This window comes from Melanerpes formicivorus, unplaced genomic scaffold (assembly GCF_026170545.1).
Source record: "Melanerpes formicivorus ecotype bairdi unplaced genomic scaffold, bMelFor1.0.p_v2 SCAF_20, whole genome shotgun sequence".
NCBI lineage: Eukaryota > Metazoa > Chordata > Aves > Piciformes > Picidae > Melanerpes > Melanerpes formicivorus.
Window position 1 is genome coordinate 4,588,735 of NW_027142372.1, and position 25,164 is coordinate 4,613,898.

General features: G+C 40.2%; 1 protein-coding gene across 3 annotated transcripts; it reads right to left on the bottom strand.

The window, feature by feature from the left end:
- Positions 1–1,179: 1,179 nt before the first annotated feature.
- Positions 1,180–24,696, bottom strand: HEATR3 (HEAT repeat containing 3). Of its 3 annotated transcripts, XM_068150557.1 has the most exons (15): positions 24,527–24,696; positions 23,245–23,417; positions 22,368–22,455; positions 21,247–21,359; positions 18,499–18,608; positions 17,514–17,654; positions 16,489–16,769; positions 15,712–15,802; positions 12,558–12,715; positions 11,429–11,511; positions 11,037–11,173; positions 8,593–8,681; positions 7,674–7,817; positions 7,395–7,571; positions 1,180–6,520 (listed from the first exon to the last, which is right to left on the bottom strand). In XM_068150557.1, exons 1-15 carry the CDS (start codon positions 24,644–24,646, stop codon positions 6,401–6,403), a joined length of 2,025 nt encoding a protein of 674 aa, XP_068006658.1. In that variant the 5' UTR covers positions 24,647–24,696; the 3' UTR covers positions 1,180–6,400. The 3 variants fall into 3 exon arrangements, with proteins under 3 accessions (XP_068006658.1, XP_068006661.1, XP_068006660.1); XM_068150560.1 differs by lacking the exons at positions 23,245–23,417; positions 24,527–24,696 and having other exon boundaries at positions 21,247–21,354; positions 22,368–22,442; XM_068150559.1 differs by lacking the exons at positions 22,368–22,455; positions 23,245–23,417; positions 24,527–24,696 and adding an exon at positions 21,854–22,345.
- Positions 24,697–25,164: the final 468 nt, after the last annotated feature.

Here is a 25,164-nt window from a genome sequence, read left to right on the forward strand (position 1 = left end):
TGGGATGCAGAGCCCCGAGAGCGGGCGGCTGTCGCGCGAGAGAGGCGGCCTCTTTCGCGGCAGAACCGGCCTGGCTCAGGCAGGACGGCCCTCGGCGCGACGCAGGCTGCCGGTAGTCGCACCGGCTCCGCGCACCCGGCCTGCGAGGCAGCGGCTGCGCAAGGGAAAAGGGCTCTAGCCCCGGCCCCCCAGCCTCTCCCAACGGCAGGTGCAGCCGGGGTTGGCCAGGGGCCGCGGTAGAGGCTCCGATGCGCGGCCGGGGGTAGCACCGCCAGCGGAGGAACGCTGGAGTGGCAGCAGGGCGGCCGCAGGGCCCGACCCCGCTGAGGGGATGTTGCTGCAATCAAGCCGTAAGGCTGGTGGCAGTGTATGGTAGATAAGGGCTCTGCGGTCTTGTTACCCTTCCCGTACACTGGCAGCTGGTTGTGGGATGGTTACAGGTACTTCTGGGTCTTCCTGCCTTTCACTCAGCTCCAAAAGAGAGGAAAAGATAGCGGAGGTGCCATAGTTACATAGCTGACACTTCTGCAGCTGGAAAAACTCATTACATATATAACACAGCAAACAGCAACAAGTTAGTAGTACAAGTTGTACTCAGTTTGAGTTTTATTTTGTGTTTTAATACTATAGCCTTGAAACATCTTTTATATCTGCTGAAAAGTTTCCAGCACAGAGTTTCACAACTCCTAAGAGAGGATTTCTCTTTAGGAAGATGAAGGCAAAGGTTTTGTGCCTGTTCTGTCATAGGGTGCCTCATCTGCATCGTCCAAAAGAAACAAAACTACAGCAAGAAAGCATGCTGAAATTTGGAGTTCGAGTTGACAGAATTGATTCCTTTAAGAATTTGGGTCTATACCTGAAACTGCCACCAAAAGTCAAGTAGGGAACTGGTGTGTATTAAACACAGCTTGGAACTGGAGAAAAACGGCCCTGAATAATCCTATTTTCCAAAATTCACATTCTTTAGCTATTCTGAGAATTACAAACACACCAGATGATGTTCCTTTTACATCAAAGATGTACATTAAAAGGTTTCAGTTCATAAACTTTTAAACAGAAAAATTGACCATACATCATTAGAATTTTATGCTATCCTTAAGATAATACAGAAAGAAAATAACTTCTTTTACAAAAAAAAAAAAGGTCTGAAAAAAAAATAGTTACATAAATGTAAACAAGTTTTACTGTAGAACTGAGTTTTATTTACAGGATTACTCAGCATCAACCCCAGTCCCAAGCAAACAAAGCCCCAGGATACGACACAGGTGATACAGCACACCGCAAAAGCTTTAGATAAAGGACTGTACCTACAGGGTATTAAACACTCCCCCCTGCCTTTAAATCCAACAGAAACCTCCCCACTTGAATGTGGTCAGTGTGATATTTTTAATCATGACTCTGAACTCTTTTATGTACCAAAAAGAGACCTTTCCAAGAAAGATTTAGAAACATCACGCATTTCTAGCTGAATCAGACATTCTTCAGTTACACTCTGGAAGCGCCTTTTACTCTCCATCAGCGGGTGGGAAGGAAGGAAGAGGCCAATGAAATTTTCCTTAAAAGTTTAAAAAACAAAAGTAATTCACGTGCCAGAGGCGAAAGAAACAGTCCTCACCAGATTTCTGTCCTAAAAGGCACACAAAACCAGGAGGTGTACTGATACCCAATTCCTTAAACATGGCGTAGGTGTTAATGCAATTGCCTCACAACCCCAGGGATGCATCAGGACCCACCACTATGTTGAGAACAGATATCAGCTACAGTCATTCTAACAGCATACAGATTATTAAAACAGTGTTGTCCTTGCAATCAGTTTGATTTTAGCCCTTAATGTAACAGTAATGCAAGGAGTTCCAGATGCTCTCATTTGAAAGAGAAAAAAAACCCAAAGTATCTTGTCATATCCCCTGTGTGCAAGTCTCAAACTACGTTTTTATGTGATCTGACAAAATGCTTCTCACAGAAACAAAGTAATTATGAAAATAATCCAGAAACTAAATGAGAGTGAATTGATTTAAATGCATGCTATTTTTCCCTGGAAGGTACAAAAGTTAACCATTGCCTAATGTCCAAATGCATTCAAAAGAACCCTACTACTTATGTAAAAGCTCTTCAAACAGAAATGCTCACTTTATTTCAGCACTTGTAGAAGAAGTTCAAGTTCCTTAATCTGCTGGGACTGTCACAAATTTTCAGGTTTTGCCAATTATCTTAAAGTTATATATCTTAACAGTATGTCCAGCACAAACTATATTACTATATTTAGATTGTTTGCTCAATTCATCTGTGCCTAAAAGGAACAATTATTTTCAATTACCATTGCCTGAATTTGGATTTGCAACGGTAAACATAAGGTTAGACGTTTCTAGCCAATCCTCTGGGAATGCTTTCACTGAAAATTCCCTAGTAAGGAAACAGCTCGAGTTTATGCACATTTTGGTTGGTTATTTTATGTTGATATTCCACAAGATAATGCATTTTATTTATAATACTTAAACTGCAATCATATTTTAAATTAATTAGTTCAACAAAGTTCTCATTTTGCAATTTTGTGCTCCGAATTTTCTGTATTTTCTCTCAAAATACAAATTTAAACCCAACCTAAGCAGCACTGGCAAAAGTTCCTCTTGTTCCTCTAAGTTTAGTGGTTGGACTTGATAACGACAAAGGTATTCCAAACTCAACAATTCTGTGATTCTATATGACAGCCTTTAAAAAAACCCATACTGCACAAACAGTATGTTTCAACACAAACCCCAAAGAGTTAAACTAGTGACTAGAACATGGTATGCATCCATCTTCTGAAAGTCAAGGCTTGATGTATAAAATGTGCTTCACAACAAATGCTGTTTTCAATCTTGCAACTTGTTCCTGTTTATAGATAGCAAAAAGAAATCCACATAGCAATTACAACTCTGCATCTCCACAGCTGGCTGCAGAGAGCAGCAGCAAATGCCTCTGGGGCTAAGCTTCTGAACAGAGTGGGAAGCCCACAGTCCTCTCTACATGCTTTACTTAATGCTACAGACTGGCTTAAATTCAGGACTTATTTTGGTATGTGATCTCAACTCAGAGACAGATTGTTGTGCTAGGTGTCAGGGAAACAAATAAGGCAGGAATCTGTACTTTCAAAAGGATTGCCATTTTTAATTGAAGGACAGATAGAAGATGCCCTGGAGACCAGCATAAGCAAACAAATTCAGTTTCAGATACCTATTTTGACACCAGTCTTATCTGTGTGATGAAGATCACTTGCACCTATTTAGCATCTATTTACTTATGCTGCACACTGTTCAGATCAACCCAATATAGGCCACCCTCAAAAGTATCTGGCTTTGCTTTTGTAGGATGTAAAGGATCTTGTCTTAGTCTCAAGCTTACCCTGAACCTGTTTAAATAAACCAGTACCAGAAGAGCCATCACAACACTTGTACCATATTGTCACTTGTCCTGCTGCCTTAATTGTCCTTAACTATATCAGAACTTTTATAGCCCACATTTTACAGCACAGCTGTTTTGTACTTACAAGCCTCATCTTCTATGTCTTTAAATAAATTGCCTTGTCTTCTATAGGCAAAAGTCTTCAAAGTCTTCCATGCTTTTCCTGTTATACTGTCTTGCCTCTTTTAAGCAGAACATGCTCTCTAAAATAATGTACAAAATGATTACCTCATTCAGCCATTTGCCCTCTATTAGACACCAAGAGCAAATCACAGTAAACAGGTGACAGAGTAAGATTTTCTCATTCAGAGAAGTACAGATATCAAAATATGCAGTTTGCTAATTATTGTTAGAAAACTGTTACTATCATAGAAACCCCAAGGAATACGAGGGCTCCATTTTGCTATGGGCCACTGGTAAAGGCAGTAGGCTTTGGCAAAGATCTTACAACAGGAGACATTAGGAAATCACATAGAAATGTCATTAATAATAGTGAGGTTAACAAAACAAAAACACTTCACAAGAGCTGCATCTTACCTCTCCTTCAACCCAAACATATGTGGTGAGCTGGAGACAGAGCCACCAGCTTATCAGTATTTCATGCCCTCAGCCAAACAGGCTCAGTAAAGTGCTATGGTCTCCTCAAGTGAAAGAAGGTGAAGGGATTATGTAGGTCTTTGTGTGTTAGGGTTTTAGTACAGACTCACAAGAAACCAAAATGCCTTCATATGTCCTCATTTCTCTTTAAGCTATTAGCTAGAAACAGCATGTGTACCAGACGACAGGAGCAAATATTGTTAAGCACAATGAAAATCACATGCTTCTGCAAACACTATGGTTCATACTATGCACCTACCTCAGTGGGACACCTTTTCTTAAAGATAGTCAACTGATTAGTGCATAACAAAACAAAACACCCCACCAAAATTAAAAAAAAAATCCAGGCATTCTTACTGCTGGAAGAGTTTAAGATCTAAATGGCAGTCTGCCTTTTCACTGGGAGGAAACACTCTGCAGTTATAAATGATTATTAAGCAGAGCAGGTTTTCCAGGGGACGTCTGATTTTCTATATATTTATCAGCAACTTTCAGATTAATATCTGAAGACATAATATTTGTTCTCATTAGTAACCTAAAGAACTCAACAGGCTTTATTGTTCTAACAGTCCCCACAAAACAAATTCTGACTGCTACACTTTATGTAAAGACCAAAGTCCTGAACCTGGGACACAGTAATCCCATGATACAGGGCAGGCTCTTGACTGAATGACCAAACAGCAGCTTTGGAGAGAAGGATGAAAGGTGAATAATAAGTTGAAAAGAAATCAGCAGTGCACCACTGCAGTGATGACAGCTAACAAATAATAGGTTTCATTGGTAGGATCATAGCCAGCAGGTCAAGAAAACTGATGAATTCCCTCTACTTAGCACTCATGAGATCATGTCTGAAGTGCTGCATCCAGTTTGGGGCCTTCTAGCACCAGACACACTAGTCTTCCTGGGTGACCTGTGCTAGATTATATGGTCCTGCTCTGGCAGGGGCTTGGACTCGATTTTCGAAGGTCCCTTCCAACCCCTAATGTCCTATGATCCTATGAGCTAGTCAAGCAGAAAGCCACAAAGATAGTTACAGGGCTAGATCACAGGATGTACAAGGAAAGGCTGAGGTAGCTGGCTATTTGGCCTGGAGAAGCTGGGAATGCAATTGTTGATTTCAACTACTAAATGAGGGTTATAAGAGGAGTTATGTCAGGATTTCATAAAGCAAGTTATCTGGTCAGCTCCTGAACTTACTTGCCAATCTAAGAGACTGAAATGTAACAAACTGAGCAAATTTGGTCTTTGTTGTTCCCTACCTAACATCACAGGCAAAATTTTACCAAAAACTAGATGCCTGTGCTAAGGCAGCACACTAAAAGAAGACAGGGAAAACCTCCCATTTAATAAAAATCAACATAAAATGCTTTTGCATTTGGTTATGAGGTTATTTTTTCCTCCTTGAACAAACCATGTGCAAGAGGATCTCATTCATAGAAACAAATGCAAAACTTTCGATGATTCAAAGTTCACAATCTTAATCAGTGACACTTTTAAAAGATAGTTTCTGTATTTTATAGCTTAAAAAAAATCCCTTCATCTATATTTGAAAAAGGCATTTTAAGCAATTGTAAAGTTACTTTAGATAATACCTCAATATATTAAAAAAAAAATACTTCTTACTTAGGTTCACTACTTCCCTGAATTCAGATTCATCCTAATGTAAAGTTACAAGGGGGAAAAAAGTAATCAAGAAACTTGATTTTCAGAAATACTAAATCAAAATAAAACCAGACAGTTGTACATAATCATAGGATCCTCTCACACCAATTTCTACAGCAAAAAGCTATCAAACAGAATTTACCACAAATGAATCAGTTTGCTCTTTGACAAACCTCACGCAGTAACAGATGCAAGTGCTGACAGTGATCTACACACCTGCCACACACTTCTCTTGGGAAGTCTGCCCTAAGTGCCTGTGCAGTTTGAGAAATAGTAAGAGCAAACAGAAATACAAATATTCTGCACTGCTGGCTTTCCTGAAAAAATAGCTTGAGCTCTTAAACTCTTTTTTCCCTGATCTGGTACATAACTAAGTATATTCTAAATTACTTTTTCATGTAGTTATAGTTTTCTGCCAGGATAAATGCAGATATCTAAAGGACAGTGGTGCTATGTGCAGCCCTTGGGACTGCAGGAGTGCATTCTTAGCATAGAGATTGTGTTAGCAGTGATACCTTTTTTTATGCCGATGTGACTTTCATATTGCATCAACCCAGAAGTATAAAAATACTGAACATAAAAAAATACAGTGTTAACATGAAAGCAAAACTGCTCTGCTCAATATATTTTAGAAATTCAAAAAGGTTATATTTTTGGAAAATATTACTCAATAAGGAAAAATTTGGAGTTCCTCAATGTTTCAAGTTGGGGTTTTCCCTAGTGTCTCCTGATACGCAATGAATCTTCTTAAATTCATCTTCACGTTGTCAAGAACACAAAGTTGATCTGTGCTATATTGTCCTTTGCCTTCTTTTCGTATCTGTAAAACAAACAAAACCCCCCCAACTTTACTAATGAAGAATTTTCTTCTATTAGATCACCTAAGTTTAATGTGTCTTCTATCAAGACATGCTAGCCGTGCTCTTTGAGAGCTCCAACAGGTTCACATGTGCACATGCACAGCTAGCAATTATCTCAGCAAGTCAATTTGCTATAATGCAGCTGTGCCTAAAACCAGATTATAGTTGGCATGCTACTTCACTCATAAATCTGAAACATACACTTATCTCCTGTAGCTATTTATATGAAAAACCTTGTACACAGAACTAACCAAACAAGTGTAGCACCGTCAGGTATGTATTTTGTGTGTGCAGTGCTTTAAGACTATCAAAGTTACTCCTTAGGCTTCAGCTGACTAAAGAAAGAACATATTGAAGGTCATTATTTAAGACAAAGATGTGCCTAAAATTACTGTTTAGAACTTGACCTTGTGATTCTTGAAAATACAGAATTTTAATTAACCAACAACAAAAATGTCCACCTGCAACTACTGGAAGTTAAAAACTATGTCAGTGTAATTTCAGAAGGGACTTCTCCCCCACCAATTTATCTGTTCCACTTCAGAGACATCTGCAGGTTGTTTTTTTCGCAGGGTACCAGAAGAATACAGTGATCTGGCTACCAATAATGCTCATAGTGTAATGCAGATTTCCTCTAAAGCAGAATATCAAGAATTCAATTATTTGGGGGCTGGTTGTCATCATTTTGGTTGATTGGTTTGTTGGGGAACTTTTTTTTGGTCATCTTACAAAGCCAAACATTCATGGTTAATTCTCTCCTCTTGGAGTTCAAATCTGAAAGCTTTTACCCACACTGTGTGTTGAGACTGTGAGCTGGCTGCATTTGATGCCTACCCTCATTTTGAACACTGGCTGAAATTCTTTCAGTGCTGGAAGCAGCTTTATCTGTACTGCTGCCTTTTCTGCTTCTTTACCATCTGCAAATACATCAAAGAGTGCATCCAAGGCTTCCCCTGCTACCACGAGAGAAGACTCCTTCATAGCAACCTCAAGAAGAAATTTTCCAATCACCTGAAATATGAGAGAAAATTTTATTTTTCCAGCAATGCTTAACAAAATTGAAAGAAGTATCAAAACTGTTTTTAGGTTTGCAAAGCAAAGTTTGCCTTTCACCTTTAGTGTTTCAGCTGTGTCTTGCGCTTTTGCCAGGACGCTGCCAGAAATTCCAAGGATGCTCACTACATTCACTCTAACAGTGGTATTGCTGCTGTGAACACCAGCCTCACATAAAGCCAATAGCTGCTCAGGAGTCATACACTGCTTAGCAAGAGATTAAAAACAGGGGGGAAAAAAGACAGACGTATTTTCATGAAAATTTTCAAATGTGACATTTAGGTAATTTGTTTTTATGGAACACAGACAAATTTATAACAGAGAAAGAGAGTCCTGTACAAGAATTCTGAAAATCAGGAAAATATTTAAATTCTCCCCTTCAAATCTTTGAGATCTGTTTCTTGGCGAACATAACCAAGGCTGTCATGAAGCTGAAGGAAAAAGTTCTGAAGCCAAAGGAACTTTCACAAATTTACTTAGATCAATAGCTATTTCCAACTCATTACAACTTAATAGAAGATCATTTTCCGCTTTAAAGCCAGAAAGGACCAGCAGACCATCTAGTATTTTGTCTCACATAACAATTATGCTTCATTCCCATATTTAGCTAATTCATGTCCAATCAAGATTCCAGGACAATCAGCTTCAACTAGATGACATCAGGTAATAAAGGATCCACATTTCTAGGTGCTAATTTACTAAATCTTTGTCAGTGTATCCATCTCCTACATACAACCTGTGGCTTATTGCTATTTTGGTTTTGAAACACCTTTCATCTGTTCACCTGTTAAGAAGAAGCTACATTAAAAAAAGTATTCCTGTAAGGTCCACGAAAAATACCAAGAGTGTCTGCTATTAAAATCTGTTCTTTCCCTATTCACAGTTGCTGAAGTTTAGCACTTCATTTAAATGGCTTTGTTTCAAAACCTTTGTGACACAATCTGAACTTACTAGAGCATTTGGCCTTGAAAGCTTTTACCTGGGAGATGTTCTTTGATGCCATTGTTTGTAGGAGAGCCCTCAAAGCACTGGTTATAGCTTCCAGGAATTCTGTGTCTGTAGGGAGTTCTGTCAAAGAATTGAACCCAGAGTCAAAAGTTAAACAGTAAGACTAAGGACACAAGAAGCAAAGAAATACAAATTCCTTAATCCCTTAATTGTTCCTCCATGTACTACCACAAACAGAAAGAGCTAGTCCCTGTAGGTTTATAACCATAGTGATTTATTTGAATTGAGTATTAATTCCATCTGGAAGTTAGACCACAGTTGGTCCTCATTTTCAGGCACATTCCTGGTTAAGAAACTTGTGTGACTTACCTACAACTGCCATCAGAACAGAAACTCAAAAACTGTTATCACATGGAGGCCACAGGAACTGAGAAAACTACAGACGCTGACCGCATACTTTAACTCCTATCTTCTGTCTCTAAGAAGGATTTTTAGGCATCTAGCACACCAGAGTCTTTCCAGTTCATATAAAGAGCACGTTTTCCAGTGGTTTAATAACCTTTCAGAAATGTAAGACTCAAACACTGAATTATTCTTCAGTACCAGCCATCATCTTCAATGCATATTCTGCATTTCTTGAAGCTTTTTAATTTTCTCTAATGTGTTATTTTCTGTACTACTCCAGATACAGAAACTCTTGATTATTTAATACTTATCTCCTAGTTTCCCAGCTAGATCTTAAAGCCCGTTTTTTACCCTGTAAACCACAGAATTCCTTCTAACCACATTTGGTATGTTATCAGTTCTGTCAGTTTCCATCACATAGCATTAAACTACTAAAAAAAAAATATTATGTTAACAAAAATGGACTTGGGCCATTAAACTAATTTATTACCACCCCCTGTCTTCAGCTAGCCACTTCTCTCATTTCATCTAAGAATTTTCTGACTATTGCAAAGCAGAACATGCATACCTCAAAGTCTTGGAAGTCCTGCTCCTCAAGCATGAGCCAGATACTCTACATGAACTTCCTTGCATATGTCTTCATATTTATTTTCATTTCCTGCATTTTAGTTTTTCAAGCACTGCTCTCAGTAATAATGTTCCCATGGACCAATAACATCCTTTAATGACACTGAGAACAATGTGTGCTTTGCAGGCAGATGCATTTTCAAGCATTAAGGCAGTGTCACCCTATACACTAAGAACTACATGCGTTGCATTCATGCCTACAAATGAAGATGCTTGAAAGGAAGAAAACTGAGCGAGCTTCTAAGAGACAAGGAATGACAAAGCCATGCATTTGTCAGACTTCAACAGATCTGTCTTAGGAGAAACATTTTCTGATGATTTTGAGAATTGGCAGGCTTTTCCAGGCTTTAAGAGTATCTCTTTATTTTTTGAAAAGCCATCATCAGTGACCTTAAACCAAAACCAGATTATTAGAACAGCCTGTATGAAAAAGCCTGTCAGGGAACCAGATCATCAGCTTGAAATCAGGGGTGTTGGGATTGCCACTTTTTTAATCTCAGCTTTTTTAGTGTTAGCAACAGAGAGACCATAGTGTAAATGGTCCAACAGTACTGGAATGATAGTGATGATCAGATTACAGGAGGTAGCTATCTACACTGGACCATCCAATAATACCAATCCTGGCAGATGTATGGAGAAATCATCACAGTATCTCTATGAAATAATGTGCCTTAGAGGAGCTACAGTAGATATACTCTAGTGTTTACCAAGGTATTTGGGTATTTTACAATAGTATTTTAGAAAAATGAAATTTATTGCCTTCTCCATCGAAATCACACCACCACCAAAACAGGAAGTTGAGCAGCTGTAATATTCAGTCATAAAAACTTTGCATGTTTTGTTATTACAAATGTATTTCAATAAAGCCATGCAGTCACATGCATAAAGCTTGTTCTGATGACTAGGTGGCTGCTCTCTTTCCTAGGTAATGAGCATGTACATTCCAGAGACTTGTGCAGCAATGACCTTTGCCATAATTACGTAAGATTTACAGAAAAAAATGATGTGAAGGACTATGCTAGATACCCTTTTTTCACATGTGTATTTAGGCTAGTTAGCACATTTAAAAAGAAAATGTTACATCTTGTTCATGGGTTGTCTGATTGTTTGATCATATTCATGACAATAGCAGTTTTTCATCCAACAGTTCTGCTACCATAGTAAGACAGGATTCATTCACTAAATTAGTGACCTTCTGCCTGCACACACACACACACGTAAAGCATACTCTTGCGTTGGGATCATACTTGCTGAAAATGCAATTTGAATAAACACTTTTTATTGGGATACACTGTTTTGTCAGCACACTTCTATCAGTACCCTTATTTTGAAAGACAAAGGGATAAAATAAGTAATAAAACTGCATAAATCAATGTACATGGCTACCTTATATCTATGTGATCAGCAAAGGGGGGTAGCAAACCCCTTTACTAAACATCTTACCCTTGTTAGAAAAGACTAGCTGCGAGAGATGTTGCGCAAGAGACTGAAGTGCTGAAGCTCCTCCAAGACAATCCATATCTGACACTAACAAAATGCTATGAAGACATGTTAAAGCTCTACACTGCACTGCATTCAGTCTGAAACAAACAAACAAAAAAATGAACTTAGTAAATCTCTTTGAAAACAAAACATGAAGAAGAATCTTGAATTAAGTAAGTCTGTGATCTGGTGTGCAGTTTACAAAAACATTTGTATCGCTTTATTCAAAATTGTGTATCAGATCTGCCATTGTCCAGATCTTCAAAGTACCTCAAAGATGGACAATCCTTCTAAGAGTTCTAAAACAACTGAATATACATGAAAAACAGTAAGAGAGACAGTGAAATTCCTACTTTTTAATTAACAGTTTCCAAGAAGCATTCTTCATACAGACGTCTAGAGCAACACTGTTCGGAAAAGCAGTTTTTTCAAGTATCTGGGGAGGGGAAAAAGAAAGGTTTAGGAATAAAGTTGCATGGTGGTATTTTTTCTTTTTTAGTCTGTTTGAAGGAAAGACTGACATTTTAGGATAATGCAAAACAGATACTTCAAACTATGCATGTCAATGCTTTCCAGGTAGCAAGTGTCTCACCTGCTAAAAATGCCAGAAAATTCCTCAGTCATTCAAATGGTGCAATTATACACTGGGTTAAACACAGCATATTTTAAGCACCCAACTGTGATGACAAAAAATGTGATTTTCTAGGTCTCTGCTATTCTTTTTCATTTAGATCTTGCTTCTTACAGGTTCCCCTACAGAATTTTTCGGGTAGCTGCAAGTCTAGCAAACCTTGCCGTGAAACTTCATACAGCTTGCTAACGAGTACAAAAGCTGTGAATGTTTTAATCTCACATCTTGGTGTCTTGGGTAAGAATTCTACAGTGCTGGTGAACTAGCATAATAACCAATTTGAATGACAAACTGCATCTTTACAACTCTAAATAAGAATGAGAAAAACAACTCTGAAACAAGAACATCTGAATTCTCATCAGTGTGCTTCAAACACAGTGTATAACACAGGAGGGAAGAGGAACTTGCACATACATTTTCAGTGCTGACTGTTGCCATTCACGTTACTTCCACCTCCCTTAGTTAATATGGAAGTCTGTCAGTCACGTTTCTACTCCAGGTTTACTTTCTCTTTGTAGGCAATCCTTTTCACTTCCAAATCACAGAATAAACTTTGTATTTTGGAAAAGCAAAACAATTAGACAACCAAAAAAGAAAACAAAAAAGGGAAAACCAAGTGACAGAACCAACCATATTTGTGAAACACATGAACCTTCTACTGCATCTCACATGAAGAAATTATTTAGGTCAAGACAGCTCATTTGATAATGCTCCACCTCCAGACCAAAAAAAGCAAAACTAAACTGATTGTAAAAATGATTCCTTTTTCTCCAGATGAATTGGAATAATCTGTTGGCCTAAACTGGAGGGCTCAAGGGCAAGACTATACCACGTGTTGTAAAAGACAATACCTTCTTTGGAATAAGGTTGTTCAGAAATGCGGAGTTAACCTCATCAGAGAGGCACAGGGGTGACATCAGCAGCCCACCTCCCTCATTGTATGAGTTTTCCATAAACAAATCACTTTCATCACTGCTGGAGAGTTCTTCCCATTCGTCATCAGAGGGATCTGAGAACAGAAGGCAGACTTGTAAACGTAACAACACTCACGCAATAGGTATCCAACTTCTCAATTACATTTGGCTCCACCTCTTGGTTTAGGAGTCTTTAAGCTCTTGGACTCTAATATAAAGTCCACATAAATGAAGTGCCATTAAGCCATAGATCTAATTACTTTTCTTTAATTATTTTTTTTTCTATTTATTATATTCATTCAGGCAACAAGTATTATGAGGGAGGTTCATCATATGTAAGTATTTCACATCAAGTATGTTTCATTTAAAGACACCAAAAAAGCTGTAAGAGAAATATTTCATAAAGCATTTATTAAAATTGGATTGTACCATTTTACTTTTTGAGGTGGATTCAAGCATGCATATACAGCAATTTAAGTCAATTTATTTACTAACTGCAATCAGTTTAAGGCAACTGTTCCTTCTAGCAATTCTGAAGCCACAAAAAGATGTCCTCTGACTGGGCAGTATGAAGATGATATTTTTCTCCACAGCAACGCCAGTTGAAAGGAGATGGTGGCAGTAAAGCAAGTCAAAGCAACCCAGATCATCTCTGTCAGCCATTTCAGGCAATACATTTTCAATAAATTAAACTAAGTTTATAGTTATAAACCTGAACTAGGTTTATACTTAAACTTGGTTTGCTTTAGTAGCACATCTATAAGGGCAGACGTGGAGATGGGTTGAGGCTGTATGACCCAAGGGCAAAGCTATTATAAAGTGAATAATCTGTCCATGGCTAAAGGTAGACTTGGTCTGACAAGTACAAGCTAAGTCCATCATTTATATTTAAACACACATCTATGTCCACATGGTTTACACTGATTTATCTAAAGTTGGTTTAAACCTGGTTACATTTTAAGTGATGTGACACTGCTGCTTACACAAGTCCTAAGTCTACAGGTTAGACTGATCCTCCTCACTGACAGGTGAAAGCTCTGTCTGAGTACATAGGTCAGGGTATTTACCTACTGTGACCAAAAATGCAGATCTGACAATGAAGATTCATGCAAGACCTAGGTACAGTAGTAACTATGCCAACAGCCATGTACATTTTCTGTAGCAAAAGGTAAACTCATTCACTTAAAATACAGTGAGAAAAGTTTAAATGAATGCATTTCACCTGCCCTGTGCAGCAGCTTAGGAATTTATTTGGAGGTGATGTTTATCTGATGCAAAGTAACACATCAGGCTGTGGTAAGTTGATCACAAAAGCATCATCATCTTTTGCTTATGGCAACATCCAATTAATTCTAGAGCCACAGAATGCTGGTGGTAATAGCCTTTGCATAAGAAAATGGTTGTCTTTTATGTTTTACCAATCCACAGTAGCAACAAGCATGAAAACAAAGCAGACCTTCCCCTTTCCATCAGTCCCTTGCCTCTATTAAAAAATTCCGTCTGCATCTTTACACAGCAAACAAAAATCTCCTTTGAACTAAATTCTAACTATAGGAGCTGACCATGCAGTTCAGCAATAACATAGACAGCAGTCATTGTATGTTCTCACCAAGTGGCAAGGACAGAGCAGGAACTGGGGTCAGAACATTAGTGCATAACCAAGATCAGATTTCTTGTAATGTTCTGGGAAATACAGAAGCATTTCCAATGGTAATCCCATTTTAACCAGTGCTGGTACCCTACAGACTGAACAGCAATGCTGGAGTCTCTTCGCTTCATTCCCATGTCCCCATTAAGGGGAGAGCACTCTGCTTCCTACAAATGCCAGCCAGCGTTCAGGAAAACATGTCTCTTGCCAGCTTCATTATTTCCCTCAGTTCTGTGGCAAGCTCAGTGTTTCTATGAACTCAGCATAATGGCTAAAGCTATTTTAGTTCTCAAATAGCTTGAAAATTAAATGAACAGCTGCCTCTGGATTCCTCTTAATTTCTGCAGATTATGTTTCTGTCTGCCCATGAATGGGTAAAGTACTGTAGTGAAATACAACACAATCAACCTCACATTACACTGAGTGAATGGCAGAATATGCAGCTTATCCACAAGAGATTTTCCAATTAAAGGGGAGAGCATATGAATTAAGCTCATTAGAAGAGAAATGCAGTTATGAAAGGAGCTTCATATACTAGGTGAAGAATTTCACTGTAAGAGTGGGAAAAAATCATGGTTGGGAGTATCTGAATATTACTGTGGATTTTATTAGAACCTGAAAGATTTACTCAACATTAACTCCTACAGAATTACTTTTGCAGGAGGCTTACAAACAGTAGTAGCAATTAAAACGTTGAGGTTTTGGAGGAGTTTTGGGGCTGTTAGATTTGTTTGGTTGGTGGTTGTTGTGTTGTGTTTTTTTTAAGACAGAATTTGCAAATTGCTTATTTTTTTCCCTGAAGATTAGGAGAAAAGCTATCAAAACTGAGTATCAGAATTCATAGAAGATATAGAATAACTTTTCCCTACTTCCCCTCAGAATAACAGCCCTTCTTTCTGCTCCAGAACTCCAAACAGCCTAAGGCTGTATTTTTGCCAGAGCTGCATGCAAAAGACATCTCTCTTATTTTTGCAACACTGGTAGTATCAAAACTATATCAAGGCTCCAAGATTTATCTGCTTTGAAAAAATTGATGCCCTGGTCCTATAACAAGATTCACACTCACACTGCATCAGATGAAAACTCAGCCTGAGCTCTAACTGAACAAAGAATTTGCTGTAACACTTCTTAGGAAACACCCCCTTGGCATGAGTGTTTTTTGTTTGCTCTCAGATGCTGGCACATGTAGTATCATAAATAAAAATAAATTTAAATAAATAAATAAGGCAAACAAGCAACAGAAAGCACTTAAAGGAGAAAAATGTACTTAAATTACTACTAGAAATTACAATCCAGTCTGCTCCCAAGATGAGGGTATCAGGGACAATAAGCCTATGAGCATTCACCCTTATAAGCAAAGAGCACCACACAGCAAACTAAACATGGCCTATCCCAGAAACAAAATGCACCATGACACTTGCAGTGAGAGAGATCCCTACAAACCTTCACTGCAGCACATATTAACAATGATCTCCAGAGCAGTCTGCTGAGCTGTCAGTAAAGCTGTCACTTCTTTCAGTTCCCATTTATCAAACTAAAAAAATAAAAGCATGAACCAAATTTAATTTTGTAAAATGACATTTCAGCACAATGTAAATCACCCAAGCTGTTAGCTAAAAATACAATCCAGACATTTCCTGCTCTCATCCTATACCAAAAGTTACAAAAAAATCCCAAAAATACCAACACCCCCCCACCAAACGCAAAACCAAGAGGCATTATTCATCATCTTTCTTTTAGATGTTTCAGAACAAATTGTACCTTCAAGAAACACCAGCTGCACTGAGGTTGTAGCAGAAAAGATCACCTAAGGTTACCTAAAACTGTAACAGAAACACGTATTTCTGTTACTCTTCTCCTGTACACAATAGTGAATGCGTCTGCTGACCTCTGAGCCATCTCCACTCATGACTGAATGGTTACAACCATGAAAATCTCACTTGCCTTATGCAGGAATCAGAACTTCCTGCAGTAGCTACAGGTAGAAGTGTCAGATAAGCCTATACCTTCCATTGGAGGACAAAAGTGGAAATGTGCTTTTCTGATGTGCCGTACAACTTGATCACATTGCAACAAGGTGTGCTGAAATTCTCCGTGCTCATCTTTGAAGTTTTAGTTCAAGCTAATTGGGAGGCAGGGATTAGTAACACTGCTGAGTCAAGACCATTCAGCTGCTCAGCCAAATGCACTAAGCTGTTGAAGACGCAGCCACACACTTACTGGAAGTAGATCTGAAATGTCATTTTCTCTCCTGACTTTTTCCTTTGGTATTTCTTCCATGACATCATCTTCACTCACACAGTTGTCTATAACATCACTCATGTTTTCCTCTGTTTCTGCCTCTGCAGCAAGTTTTAACCTGTTTCTTTCAGCTTCATTCATACAAATAATTGTTTCACCAGCGTCTATTGCTAATGCTTCTGAAAAAATCTTCAGGATTGCATTAACCATGCTTCCCAGGCTGCCTGGTGGAATGATATCCTTGATATTCCAGACAGTGCCTAAACATGAGAAAATTGAAATGTGAAAATCGTTAAAGCACTCAATTCCCAGCTCTGCAATAGCAGAGTGTGTAAACACACAGCCTCCACTATTGAAAATACTCAGTATGAATGTTCAAGTCTTTTTTTCCCAAACTTGTAGTTTTCTGTTTAGCATTTCACATGCTCATCTGTAATAACTATGTTACACTCACATCTTAAGCTCAAGTAAATTTCAATATGTAGGGAAACTCAGAATATGTGCAGCAACCCTGGTAGCACTTTTTACCTGCAATAACAAATCTACATGAGTTAAACCATTTTGTAAGAATCCTCAAAATTAATTCCATCTCAGTATCAAAAATCACAATGGCTGAGCAGCTGAGGTAGAAAGAAGAATGAAAGACAGAGATTCTGAGGTAAAAAATCTATGTCTACTAAGATCCACAATGATTACTGTACTATTTATTATTAACCCGTTTCACTGTTGAAAACCAAACGAACAGTTAAAATGGGTTCACACTGAGCAGGCACTGAATTGAGAATGAAGCATGTAAGACAGTGGTCTTAGAACTAGCTGCAAATATCTGGTCATTCCAAAACACAAATCAAAAAAGCAGAAATAACCTCATAAACCATCTATACAAGCCTTGACAATCAGATGTTGAAACTACATCAGAGACAACTAAGCATTCTGTCCTTCCTACCCTTCTTTACCTCCCATGCTCTCAACCACACAGCAATGGGCACCCTTCAGTATAGTACCTGCTATCAGTGTTCTCAGAAGGATATGCTTCATTGTGCTCTCTGGGCACAACATCACGGTTTCCAGTATTTGTTGTGCAGAAGCATTAAATGAAGAAAGAAGATCTGGATTATCTTCTGTCACTGCCTGCAGGCAGTTTGCTGCAACAAACAACAACAAAGATAATTAACAAACCAAATAGTAGCCTTCACTCCCCTGATAACAAAGCATTATCTTCCTGAAAGCTACAGTAATGAAACACAAACACAGAAGGAAAGCACTTCATGCAGCATTGTGTTGTAATAGTATGACACTGTACTTCACTAGCTGTATTGTAGATCAAAAAATATTCTGTGGCAAACCAGTACATGAAACAAGTGAGGACAGTACAACACCACTCAGGGGACTGGCTGCATTAATTTCAGCTACTCAGAGTTCAATTCCTCCACTGCACACCAGCCAGAGGGCATGCCAAAGAAACATTGCGAGCATGTACACCTGTAAGAGCATTAAGACTACAACACGACCACTAATAAACCCACATTCAAAGTGATAAGAAGATGTTCTGGTTTTTGGTTGGTGTTGGTGTTTTTTTGTGGGTTGTGGGGTTTTTTTGGTTGCTTGGTTTTGTTGGTTTGTTTGTTTCTTTCTTTCTTTCAGGTGGACTATGTCCTTTGCTCTACTAATTAGCCTTTCATTACCAAAACCAGAAAACAATATGAAAAATATAGCATATGTCCAGAGCTTGCTTTCCACAATATTTTTCCTCCCATGTAAACACCAATAAGTCATTCTCCTTTGAACTGAAAACAAACACAAGAGATGTCAACTTCTGAATGATGTGTTGTTCAGAAAGTACTTCAGTCTTATATTCAGTGTAAAGCTTAAGTAATGTTAAGGGAGGTGCACTATACAATGGATGGGACATAAGTGTTATGTTCATAAAGTAAAGGAAAGAAAAAGACCCACACCTTTAAAACCTAATCTTCTCTTTTAACCACTTACCTACTGAGATTGCCAGATCCACATTTGTGGAAAATTTCTTCAAGCAATGTAACACAGCCTCCAAACATCCTTCTTTGTTGAATATGTGTACTGCAGTATTGTTGCATTCACTGATGCACAAAAAAGATTAATAAAACAGTTTTCACAGGAGAAACTACTGCAACAACATTTAAAGTAACATGTACTCACTATTACATTTTGAAGGCCTACCTAAGAATTACACATCCAAGTGATCCTTCATTACCAAGGTTGTGATCAACTCCATATAAAGGGAAGGAAGAGAAGCTGCAACAGCTTGAGTATGTTTGAAAGGTGGCTCCTGACAGCTGCATCCTCACACATAGTATTCAGGAGTCTAAGTACTGTTCTATATGTAATAAGCCAGCCAGATCTTGAAAGACAGCCTATGCCTGTGGGCTACAGGCCAGCCCAGGGCTTTCTGCAGCCATGGAAGACCCCATCCACAAACCCAGTGACAACAGTGTAGGCTGTTGTTTTCACACGATAGTTCACTTCCTCTAGAAAATGAGTGCTCTTACCAATCGGAAATGCATGCTAAATCAATGCTAAATGTGACATTTGCATTTATCCAACATTAGAATTTGTTTTCTTCAGTTTGTACAGCTATTCCCATTTTTAAACTAATATATTGATACTAGACAAGATCAGACCATGAAAGCATGGGACTTATCTAGTTAGAAGAGTCTTCAAAAATTTACTTTTGAAAATGTATCAGCATCAATGCCACCACAAAGTCTATCAGTACTAAACATAGCAATGAAGTCAGTAGTTCAGTCATTGCCACAAAGTTCAAAATACAGGAGTGATTTATAGCTCAATTATTACAGTTCCTGCTCTAAAACACTTGCATCTATGAAAGCAACACAAAACATGGTTGAGTCATTTACAAAGAGCCATGCATTCTGTAAGCTGCTATGCAAGCAGCTTCTGTACTACTCCAAATTACAATCCATTAAAAATAAAACATAAAAACAATTTGTAAGTAAGGCCTCAAGCCAGCAGCATACCATACAGACTGGCAGTGACAGTGAAATACTGTATAAACCATAACGACGTGTCTAATCACATGGAGCTGTTACAAACTGAATGTAAACAACAAAATTTGAGATGTTTCAGAAGACTTACATCACTTCAATGACATAGCCCTTTCCTGTATTAAGTGTCACCATTTCTCTTCCATTACCTGGTGTTTCCAAGGCAAACTACTAATCACAGAGTCATTAAGGTTAGGAAAGACCTCTAAGATCATCTAAGACCATCAACCCAACACCACCGTGCCCACTACACTATGTCTCTAAGTGTCATGTCTACACCTTTTCTGAACACCTCCAGGGACTGTGACTCTATCACCTCCTTGGGCAGCTTGTTCCAATGCCTGACCACTCTTGTCAGTAAACCTCCCTTGGTGCATGAAGAATTCACATTCTTTGTCACATAATTAAGTAAATTTGTATCAGTCACTAACGTGCAGTTTGTCCAAACAATAATAACTTTTGAGATGTCCTGCAGAGGGAGGAAGTAGTATGAAAGTCCTCCTACTCCCAGAGCACTGGAGACCCCTGTCCAGAATTTAATTTTCTCCATCTCCTGTATCACAATAAGGATCTAAAGGAAGGGCATGCAAGACTCCACAACACAAACTGTGCAGGAGACTATGACAGCACACGTTTAGAAAACGTTATCAGAACATCGGATGAGCAATAGCAGAAAACAAATTTTGTCACTCTCCTAAAACTAAGTATCAGCTTTGTGCACTTTTAGAATCCCTCACTTGGAGTAATTTGATGCTGGAAGACCAGATGAGGCTTAACAACAAAGGAGCAACAAAAGTGAGAATCAGAATCAGGAACTGAATATATTGTCCCATGCAAGGACAGTCATATCTTCTCTGCCTCAATTACATGCTCTTTTTCAGGAACAGTATCACCAAGGTTGGAAGAGACCTCAAAGATCGAGTCCAACCTGTCACCACAGACCTCATGACTAGACCATGGCACCAAGTGCCACGTCCAATCCCCTCTTGAACACCTCCAGGGACAGCGACTCCACCACCTCCCTGGGCAGCACATTCCAATGGCGAACGACTCTCTCTGTGAAGAACTTTCTCCTCACCTCGAGCCTAAACTTCCCCTGGCGCAGCTTGAGACTGTGTCCCCTTGTTCTGGTGCTGGTTGCTAGAGAGAAGAGACCAACCCCTTCCTGGCTACAACCACCTTTCACATAGTTGTAGGGAGCAATAAGGTCTCCCCTGAGCCTCCTCTTCTCCAGGCTAAACAATCCCAGCTCCCTCAGCCTCTCCTCACAGGGCTTGTGCTCAAGGCCTCTCACCAGCCTCGTTGCCCTTCTCTGGACACGTTCAAGTGTCTTGATGTCCTTCCTAAACTGAGGGGCCCAGAACTGGACACAGTACTCAAGGTGTGGCCTAACCAATGCAGAGTACAGGGGCACTATGACCTCCCTGCTCCTGCTGGCCACACTATTCCTAATGCAGGCCAGGATGCCGCTGGCCGTCTGGGCCACCTGGGCACACTGCTGGCTCATGTTTAGGCGGCTGTCAACCAGCACCCCTAGGTCCCTCTCTGTTTGGCAGCTCTCTAGCCACTCTGACCCCAGCCTGTAGCTCTGCATGGGGCTGCCGTGGCCAAAGTGCAGCAGCCGGCACTTGGACTTGTCGAATGCCATCCCGTTGGACTTGGCCCAAAAGGCCACTGTTTACACAGCACTTACCATACATTCCACAGCAAATTAATAGCCTCATTGGCTATGTCTTCAATATAACTTTTGTTCATTTCTCTGCATTTCTTTGGAAAGGCCTGGTTAGCATCTAGTCCAGTGCTACACTACAACCAAACAACAGAACCAGGGTTGGGAAACAAACAAGAAAAGCAAAAAACTTAACACATTAGTAGCAAAGTGAATGGAGAGATCACTCACAAAGCATTTATTACCAGCAAACCTGACCATTTTCCTATTCTGTATGTAAACTGAGCCACAATAGAATTGAATCATTGATAGTTCTATTTTGTTTTGTAGAAAGACTCTTGCAGCATTTGCTTTGCATTAGATAATCTTCACATACATTTTAAAATTAATAAATACTTACTAATTTTAGAACCTGAAAGGCTGTTTCTCACTAATACAATTTGTATACAAATTTCAACAATTCTTTCTATCACAAAGATTACTTTGGCTAACATCTTGCTCTACTCTACAATAATGCTGCTACTCATATATGGGTAATACATGGGGGGGTTGGACTAGATAATCTCAAAAGGTGCCTTCCAACCCAGTGCATTCTATGATTCTGTATTTTAAAATGGGGAAAAAAACATACAGAAAATGATGGTATTGCAGCAGGTGACAGAATTCAATGCAATTTCCAAACTGCACTGCAACACCTGGACCAAACAAAGAACAGGTTTTCAGTACAGAGTACTCTACAATAGCAGTAACTACCCAACTGTAAATACCACCTTTCATTTAGAGAAAACTATTGACAAAAAATAACTTCACTAGCATAAAGCTGCCATAAAAATGTTGGATCTAGATCTTGACTGACAGCAATAGGCTTCCCTTGACTGATGTTACAGACCCAAAACCTCCAGACCATTTATGTAAAAATCATCCTAGGCAGCAAAACTCACCACAAACCCAAGGTAGCAGGTCAGGGAGCAGAAGCAAGTGGTCTGAATTCTCTGGTACAATTATTTCATTACTAAATCTACTGGAACATTCTTTCAAAAGAACTTTGGATTATCTTATCTTGGTAATAGCCACAAAAATTGAGCTGATTTTGGGATAATTAATTGGCTAGATCAGCTTTTCAACCGGAGTGAATAAAACCACACCTCTTTCAGAAGAGCGACAAGGGGTGTCATGATGTCTTTTGTTACCATGTCATCACAGACTTCAAATCCTCCACAAGCACTCAGGTTTCTGGGGAAAAAGAAAACAAGCTTTGGATCAGATGCAACACTTTCCAGGAATGTGTCAAAAGGAATACGCAATTACTATTCTTCTCTACAGGTTATGGTACTTTTTGTTTAACTTTAACCAGTAACTTCTGTCTTCTTCCACATTACCATAAAAGAATAACATAGGTGTAATGAAAAAAAAAAAAAGTATTTTCACTTACTTGTTTGGAATAACTAAAAAGCTAATCTGTACTAAAAAAAATTAATTCTGTCAGCTAGTACTCAGTGTCAGATACAACATGTAATGTTGATACTTGTTAACACTCATTTTTATGCAAATTAAGTAGGCTATAGCTCTCACCATAGAGCACCAACTCAAAATGATGCTCCTTGATATCTACAAGTTTCTCAAAAAGCCATCTTCACGTGTGGATTCTCTAACTAGCTCACCACACCTATTGTGCTATCAAGACAAACTGCCATATTAATAACATTCAAGTTCTCTGTATTTCTTCACACTAGTTGTTGGGGTTTTTTCTTAACACAAGGATGGAAAACAGTGCATTCCACTAGAAGCAGATAGAGCAGTGGCACCTAACTTAGATCCTGCTCCTGACATTAAAGTCTCATGGCTGTCTACTGGAGCAAGGAAAAAAAACTCTCTTGGGGACTTTCACTGAGACAGGCACGATTACTCACAAGAGAGTCAATGCAAGCCAAGCTGTCATTCAAGTTCACAGCTTTAACAGCATAGGCTTTTTTTACCATGCCAGGAGTAGCTCATTCTAACAAAATATTGGCAACTGCTTACCGGAGAGCACCTGCAGCTGTCTCACGAACAGCTAAACTGTGATCCATCAACAACGGTCCCAAACACCGGACGACATCTCTCTGCAGAAAGGCTGGAATTACATGTTTCTGCTGCAACAGCTTGGAAATGCTGGCACAGGCGTACTCCCTCAATTCAGCACTTGGATGCTGCAGCTGAGGAGACACAAACAGGGCAGATTAGAGGAGACAGAAAAGATAGCTGGCAGTTACTGAGTGAAAAGACCCTGCCTTTCATTTTACAGGCCTAGCACTGTAGCTCTTGTGTTACTGCTTCTGAATGAAGTCAAGAACTTCTAACCTGCACAGAAGTTTGTAAGTCTTTGCCTGGGTTACGTGTGTTAACTATATAACCTGATAAATACTGTTCTAGGTGTTTAACAAGACAGCCATAGTTCAGACATAGATTTGACACTAGCTGGCACTGGTGAGACCTCATCTCTAATTTCAAATACCATGTTTTTTTAAAAAAGGACAAAAGGGGAGGGGAGAAAATACTATCAAGGAAGTGAACAAAAGAGATTTATTTACTTTAAGGAAAAGAGATTTTTACTTCTAATTCTGAAGTCACACGAGCAGGTTTAAACTACTTTTTATATATAATAAAACCAAAACCAGGGATGTAGCAATCAAGTGACTAAATGCAGTCTTTTTAAGCATCTTCTAGCAGCTGTTTCTTACATACGCATCTCGGACTAGCTAAAGCTACCTACAGGAAAACTCCCCGGCACCGTCTGCTGAACCCAAGCACTGCAAGAACTCCTTCAAAGCCTCTCCCGAGACGAAGGGCACAGAGCAGTCACCCGACCGGCTCTAGCCCCTCTGAACTTGTCAGGAAGGCGGAAACGAGAGCCAGGATGGCGTACAGGACCCCTCGCTCCGCCGGTGCCTGGACCTCACGGAGCAACAGTAGCCACCGCATCTCTCCGCCGAGCCGCGGCGGATGCAGCCGTGACACTGGAGAAGCCACACGGCAGCGACGGACGAGCGGCAGCGACGGACGAGCGCCACACGACTCCTTCGCGCACCCGAAGAAAGGACGGCGGGCAGCACCAGCACCGATCCCCCGCCCAACAGTGCTTGGCAGGCGGAGACCTCGCCCCACCGGTTTGAGGCCCCACCGGTTTGAGACCCCGCCGCCCCGGCAGCTCCCCCCGGTCGACTCGGGCCATGGCTGCCCCGCCCCCTCGGTCCTGAGCGGCGGTCGCGCCGAGCCCGCCCCCACCTCCGCCCTCCTGCCAGACATCCCCACTTTTCGCCCGCACCTTCTCCAGCAGCTCTGCGGCTGGCTCTTCCTCGGGTCCACCCTCCTCGTCGCGGCACTGCTCGGGGCCAGCAGGGGAGAAAGGAGCCCTACGGAACCGCCGCGCCCGGCTCTTCCCCATAGCTCCGAGGCCGCGGCGCCGCTCGGCGCCGGCGCACCCACGTGTGCGGCCCCACGCAGGCGCAGCCCGGCCCCGCAGGCCCGGCCACCGCCCTCCCTAGTCCACAACCCTCCCGTCACGGGACAAGTCTTCCCATCACAGGTCGCGCAGCCGCAACGCCAGCCTCAGTCCGCACCCAGCCCGGCCCCCGACCGAGAAAGCAGAGTCGGCAACATCTGCCAAATGCGCCTGTGCTCAGCGGCAGGGCGACACTCATCCCTACAGCCTCCTCCCCCACTCGTCAACAGCGTCTTTATAGGCGCTGAGATGCAAGCGCTGTCTACTCTCGGATGTTTCCCCAGGTCAAACGCTCAAACAAGGGAAAAGTTGAATGAATTTCCTCTAGCAGCACTTACAGAGACAAGAATGACCTGCACAGCCGAAAACATGGCAAGACTTTGGCGTCAGTATCTTAAGACTGCAATAACCACATCAAAGCTAGGAAATATTGGTCCAACATGTAAGTTTCAGACTTCAGC